Raw genomic sequence first — 6,903 nt, forward strand, 5'->3', positions numbered from 1 at the left:
AACAGCAAATTCAATCTAAATCGGCACCCTTCCAGAAGAGAGGAAGGAGGCCTGAGGGTGTGTGGATGGGGAACTCTTTATGCTGTTACAGTCCCCTAGCTCCATTTGACTTTCCAAACTATGTGCAGGTATTATTTTGAGAAGAATTATGTTTTTAAATCCAAGTTTTATCAGGTCTTAGTAAAGTTCTATGAAATGTCATTTTGCTGGTGGAATCCTGTTTTGTTATATGAGAGCATTTCAAGAAATTTGAGACAAATTATAGAATTATCTTGAGAAATATTAAAATTATATTGGCTAGGAGAATCATTGAATTATGGGTATTGCTTAGAGAAAGCTCCCTGGAAGAAGTGGCTCATAGGCAGGAATGATGTATGTTACACAGAAAAAGGCCACAGGCAAAACCTTTTGAGGAAAGAATGTGAAAATTAAACCAGGGGTTTGATTTCCCAAGGCTATCACTCTGCCTCTTAAATGTTCCACCAAGAATGGCTATTCTTACATCTCCCCAGAGTTCCCTTGAGCTCTTCTGGATGATACTGGCAGAGGTATGAAAGGCATTTTTTTCTTAGGTTGATGGATTTATAATCAAGGTAGAAACACTTGCTCAAAATTATCTGAAATGCATCACATATCCATTCATTCATCAACTCAAAACATATTTACTGATACCTGCTATGTGTCAGATCCAGTGCCAGGCAGTGGGGATGTAATAAAAATGACAAAGATCTCTGGCCAAAGGACAACAGCTTAGGAAATGAGATTCCTACAGCAACTGGCAGGACTGTCTGCTGCACCCACCAAACCATCCCATCCTGTGCATCTTAGACAGTCAACTGCTTCCTCAGCCTGGGAATGTGAACCCCAGCAGACGCCCAGGCCAGGAAGCACAGGAAGCGTACTTTAACCGTGATTAATGTGGAGGGTGCATAAAAGACAAATTGATGCTTCCAACAGGAAAACTAAGATGTGTTTGTGAGGACGTATAGCTAAAATAAAAAAGATAGCATTTAATCTAAACCATTTCCTGTCACTTGGAATTCTTTTTTAAAAATTGGCCGCCTTATCATTTTCTTAGTCACCTTTTCTCTAGGCTTATTGGAGGCGTAGTCCCTCCTAGCAACCTCCCATCTGCTAGAAAAGAGAATCAAGAGAATGAAAAGCAATGATGACACATCCATCACTGGGTGAAAATATTAGGAGAAAAGCAATAAATGTACTACTGTTTGCATAAAACCTATTAATGCCTTCTTCAGACTAATAAAATAAAATTTACATCACCGAGAGCAGCTGTGATCCACTGTTTCTAGTAATCAGGGGTATTTGAAACAGTCTGCAGACCATTGCTACTCGTAATTGCCAAGCAACAACCTTGACTTTAGTTCTCTCCAAGTAAAATACTCTCATTATTGGCCAGAAAGAGATTCATCTACTGGGCTCCTCTTTGCTCAAAAGACTGTGTTCTTGTGTTCTTGTTTTTCTCACGCTGGTGAAGATCCATGACATTTCAAATCTTTTTTTTTTTTTTTAATTAATCAAAACCAGTGCCTTTTCTATTTTTTCCTAAGGGCAATCTGAAACCATTTTGAGAGGTAAAATCTCAGTCAGGACCTTCCCCTCCGGTGTTCCGGTCCCAGGTTAACTCGAGCCTTTACAATGGCCAGGCAAAATGACCCTCTGTCCAGCTTTGCTCCACATGTAAACAGAGAAAGGGAGAGGTTCCTAGAGCCTAGTGGTTCGCTGCGAGGGCAGCGAGGGAGCCGCCGCAGAGACTGGAAGGGGATCCTCCGGAATTGGGAGGGGAGACACGGAAAGAAAGGTGGAGAAGAGAAATCATGTGTGTCCCTCTAGTGTACAACCCTCATTTGAGTGACAAATGACGAGGACAACCTATAAAAAACAAGTAAGCGCTAAAGCTACCCACATCCATCTCCCTCTGTGCGTGTGCGTTTTCAACTAACTTTGCGAACTCCTAGACCCGGCGTCGCGCCCCGCGCAACCTCGCCTCCACCTTGGTTTCCCGCGCCCTTCCTGCCCTCTTCGGTACCTCCTTTTCCTCCAGGCGAAGGATGGAGGATCCTTTCAGCCCCTCAACTTCCTCGTCGCCGGCGCCCAACCTCTCCGAAACCATCTCGCTGAGCTGGGGTCTCAACTTGACTTCTGAACAGGGATCCCCCGTCCCGGGACCACCGCCGCCGCCACCCGGGCCGCCCAGCCGCCGCGTCCGCCTGGTCTTCCTGGGGGTCATCCTGGTGGTGGCGGTGGCCGGCAACGCCACGGTGCTGTGCCGCCTGTGCGGCGGTGGCGGGCCTTGGGCAGGTCCCAAGCGTCGCAAGATGGACTTCCTGCTGGTGCAGCTGGCCCTGGCCGACCTGTACGCGTGTGGGGGCACTGCGCTGTCGCAGCTGGCCTGGGAACTGTGGGGGCCGCGCCGGGCCGCGGGCGACCTGGCTTGCCGCTTTGTGCAGCTGCTGCGGGCGTCGGGCCGAAGCGCCTCCGCCCACCTCGTGGCGCTCATCGCGCTAGAGCGCCAGCGCGCCGTGCGCCGTCCACAGGGCCTGCCGCTGCCCGCGCGCGCCCTCACTGCCCTGGGCTGGTTGCTGGCGCTGCTGCTGGCTCTGCCCTCAGCCTTCGTGGTGCGCGGGGGCGCCCCCTCGCCGCCGCCTGCCGAGCCCCCGTCTGCCCGCGCCTGGCCAGGGGAGCGTCGCTGCCATGACATCTTCGCGCTGCTGCCGCACTGGCACCTGATGGTCTACGCGCTCTATGAGGCCGTCGCGGGCTTCCTGGCGCCGGTCGCTGTCATGGGCGTCGCTGGCAGCCGCCTGCTCTGTGCCTGGCGGCAGCGTCCGGCCCAAACCCCATCTTCAGCAGCGCCTAGATCCGCCAGTCCTGGCCGAACCCCCACGCCCAACGCGCTGCCCCGCGCCAAGGTCCAGAGCCTAAAGATGAGCCTGGTGCTGACGCTGCTGTTCATGGGGTGCGAGCTGCCCTACTTCGCCGCCTGGCTGGCGGCCACGTGGTCGTCTAGACCCGTGGGAGACTGGGAGGCCGAGGACCTGGCGGTGGCGCTGCGCCTTGTGGCGGTGGCCCACAGCGCTCTTGATCCCTTCGTCTACCTGTTCTTTCAGGCGGGCGACTGCCAGCTCCGGCGGCGGCTGCGGAGGCGCCTGGCCGCAGTGTGCTGCCCGTGGGAGGGAACCGCGGAGGACGACGAGGGGGCCCTGGGCCACCAGGCACTCCACCGCCACCGCTGGCCTCACCCGCATTATCACCACGCTCGGCGGGAGCAGCCGGAGGAGGGCTACCTGCGCCCACCCCCTCCGCGGCCCCGGCCGCTGCCCTGTTCCTGCGAAAGCATCTTCTAGGTGTTGGATGATCAGACAAGTCATCTGCCCCCGCAGCACCGCCTCCACGGTACACCGAGGCTGGCCTGGGTCTGTCTAGATCACAAGGGGCAAGCGAGTCTCCAAGAGCTTTACGCTGAAGCTGTCCTCGTCCTCCACGCCCCTATTATATTTCTTTCTAATGTTTTTATTTTTTCTACACTCTTCCAGGTTTTCTCCTTTCTAGTTCCTCTCATATTTCCCCCATTTGGAGAGTGAGCCATTGGGAAGTTGTAAAAGCAAAGTTACAGAATTATCTCTGCAGTTCTTTTTCACTCCCAAAGTGTTCTGGATAAGATCATTTGTTTTAGCTAAATTGGCAAGCTTTCATTATTTGCTTTGTTATCATCTGTTTTTACTTATTTCGGATCGTGTTTAAGTCAAGGATACCTTTGGGAACCAGAGAATTTGCCTTTCAGAGAGGACTATCCTCACACTGCTCTCCCTGAGGAGCCTAGAAATCGTACCAGTGATACTGTCAGAAATGTAATCTTGCTGTCACTTCAGAGCCACATAGTGTTTGTAAAATAAAAACATTTCCTACAGAGCAATTAGGGCTTTTTTTTTTTTTTTAACATGGTAATGTGTTTTCTCAGAAGAAAAGAACCGTGGCTTTTATTTCCCATCAGCTTCCGCTTCAGAAGCTGGGATTGTAGGAGGGAGACAAAAAAGCTTCCTTTTGAACCTTTCAAATGTGCCCGGTTTCTGTAGGGAATTGTTCCTGTGCCCAGATCAGCCTCTACAGCTGTGCTGCTGTGCACAGGTGGAGCATCTCAGCACAAAATCCTCAGCAAATTAGAAAAGGGAAGCACCTGGGAGGTGCACAGGAGCGGGGCTCACTGTCCCAGGCGCAGCTTTAGGGAGATTTGCAGCTAGGATGACAGCTGCAACCTTCCAATGAGATATATATATATATGTATATCTTAAAAAAAAAAAAAAGGGCAATGCCTATTGGTGTGGATTGCTGAGAAAAAGTTCACAGAGCAGATTTAGTTAGTGACCTCCTCCTCCTTACTGTCCTTGGTTCTGGAGAGAAGTGGCAGCACTTAAACAAATAGTCCTGTGTTTACCAGTGTCTTTCACCTGAGAATCCGCAGGCTTTCCATTATAGTGTTTCCTGTTACGCACAAACGCAGGACTAAGATGTCAAAAGGGGAAATGGCTGGTAAAATTCACTTGCCAAGCCAGTGTTTTTGGGGGCTGTCTTTGTTTTGTTCACTGGTATATCTCAAACACGTAATGTTTGATGCATAGTAGGCACACACACAATTTGCTGATTAATTCGTCATATGAGTTAGGCATAGATAGAAGGTATAAAATATTTACAAAAAGAAATCTTCAGAAGGGAGTGCCATGATATACTTAACATGATGAAAGGAAAAAACCTCCAACCAAGATTACTCTACCCAGCAAGGCTCTCATTCAGATTTGAAGGAGAAATCAAAACCTTCACAGATAAGCAAAAGCTGAGAGAATTCAGCAACACTAAACCAGCCTTACAACAAATACTAAAAGAATTTCTCTAGGCAGAAAAGAAAAGACAGCAACAGGAAACAAAAATTCCACAAATGACAAGGCTCACCAGTAAAGGTATATATGCAGTAAAGATACAAAATCATCCATGCACAATTATACCATCAAAATCAGAAATCATGAGAAGAGGTGGGTACAAATGCAGGACACTGGAGATGAACTTGCAATTAAGAGAACAACAACTTAAAACAATTTCATATACATATAGACTCATATCAAAACTTCAGAATAACTGCAAACCAAAAATCTACAATTGATACACAAACAAAGAAAAATCAATTCAAATACAACACCAAAGATAGTCATCAAACCAGAAGAGGAGAGAACAAGAGAAGGAAAGAAAAAAGAGCAACAAAAACAAATCCAAAGCAATTAATAAAATGGCAGTAAGAACATACATATCGATAATTACCTTAAATGTTAATGGACTAAATGCCCCAATCAAAAGACACAAACTGGCTGAATGGATACAAAAAGAAATCTTCATTAAACTTGGCTTACCTGCCTCTAAAATTCTGTCCAAAATGTTACAAGAGTCAGAGATTTTCCTTCCTCTCTTTAATCTTCCCTAACCTGCTAAGGATGCTATCTATGGTCTGCAATGTACCAAGAATAAGTTACCTAAAGAGAAAAGAACACAGTTGTCTTCATGAACCTAGATCTGGGTTATAGCATTATTTCCACTAATAAACAGACATTATTACTTGCTTATTTTGCGCCAAGCACTGTGCTAGGCATTGGAGATGCTAAAATGAACAAGACACTTCTTTCCCTCAAAGATCTTATAATCATATGTAAGAGACAATCTGACAAATACAGCACAGTGTCAGATGTGTTTTAATAAGAGTTCCAGTCAGGATGTCAGGGTACTGAAGAAGAAAGATAACAACCTTGGGAGACTCTGGGGTGGTGAGAGTGACCCATCAGATAGGGAAGGGTGTTCTATGCAGCTGAGACTAGCATTTGTAAAGCATATGTGTGAGAGACCATGCACGCATATTGCACGGTCAAGGAATGGCAGTAGTTGAAATGGTCTGACTTGATGTGGTCAGAGAGATCCAGCCTGGACCCAGTGAAGAAAAACCTGTGTGTCCTGCCAAGAAAGCCATTAAGTAGCCTTTGAAAGATTTAACCAGAGTTTGTAGTATGATCAGGTTTAAATTTTGGAAAGTCATTCCAATGATGGTGTGAAGGATCAACTAATTAGAAGGGGGAAAATACCCAGAGGTAGGGATCTAAGCAGAAGCTCAGAAAGACTTCAAAATATGATCTATAATGTAGCACTTAGAATGCCCTCAGGCAAGGTGATTTAAGTCAGTTAAGTCAGAGTTTCTGTTTTCTGCACTTGAGAGTACACTAACCAAAAGACAGATTCGGCTGGCCTATATATATTATACCACATAGCAAGAGGTCCAGTGGTATGGCTGCTCCAGGGTTGGTTAATTGAGTAGCTTCATAACTTCATAACCAAGAGCCTAAATCCTCTTCATCTTTCTATTCTGCCATCCTAAGCTGGTGGGCTTAATATTAAGATCAGTTCCCCTCAAGGTCATAAAATGGCTGCTTCAGTTCCAGACATCTCATTCAAACACAACAATGTCCAGAAGAAGATGACTTTCTCCTTTTTTTCACTCTTTGTGAGAATGAAGAAACATTTCTTAGAAGTCCTGGATAGATCTTCCCGCATGGTTCACTAGCCAGAACTATATATGTCCATATCATTGCAAGAGAAATGGGCCACCATGATTGACTTGGACCTGGTACCAAAGATATGAGTTGCATAGGGAAGGGGTGAAAAATGAGACTCTCAGTCTTTCTTTTAGGAAATAAAGAAAAGGAAATGCTTGTTGGGAAGCCAGACTAAACCTTTACACAACTGCAAAATTGTTAACGAGATTGATTTTTACAATCTACGTAAGATTTTCAGCTGAATGCCATCCAGAAATTACAATAAATTTCCATCTAGGTTAAAAAAAAAAAAAAGATT

The 6,903-nt window shown here is 46.5% G+C and overlaps 1 protein-coding gene across 1 annotated transcript; it reads left to right on the forward strand.

The window, feature by feature from the left end:
• The first annotated feature begins 1,386 nt into the window (after positions 1–1,386).
• Positions 1,387–3,934, forward strand: GPR150 (G protein-coupled receptor 150). Its single transcript, XM_003123768.5, has one exon. It carries the CDS (start codon positions 2,070–2,072, stop codon positions 3,363–3,365), a length of 1,296 nt encoding a protein of 431 aa, XP_003123816.2. The 5' UTR covers positions 1,387–2,069; the 3' UTR covers positions 3,366–3,934.
• The last annotated feature ends 2,969 nt before the right edge of the window (positions 3,935–6,903 follow it).

The sequence above is a fragment of the Sus scrofa genome, chromosome 2, assembly GCF_054392235.1.
Source record: "Sus scrofa isolate SSC_HxYL_T2T_F1_AM1 chromosome 2, Sscrofa_HxYL_maternal_Yorkshire_Landrace_v2.0, whole genome shotgun sequence".
Taxonomy (NCBI): domain Eukaryota; kingdom Metazoa; phylum Chordata; class Mammalia; order Artiodactyla; family Suidae; genus Sus; species Sus scrofa.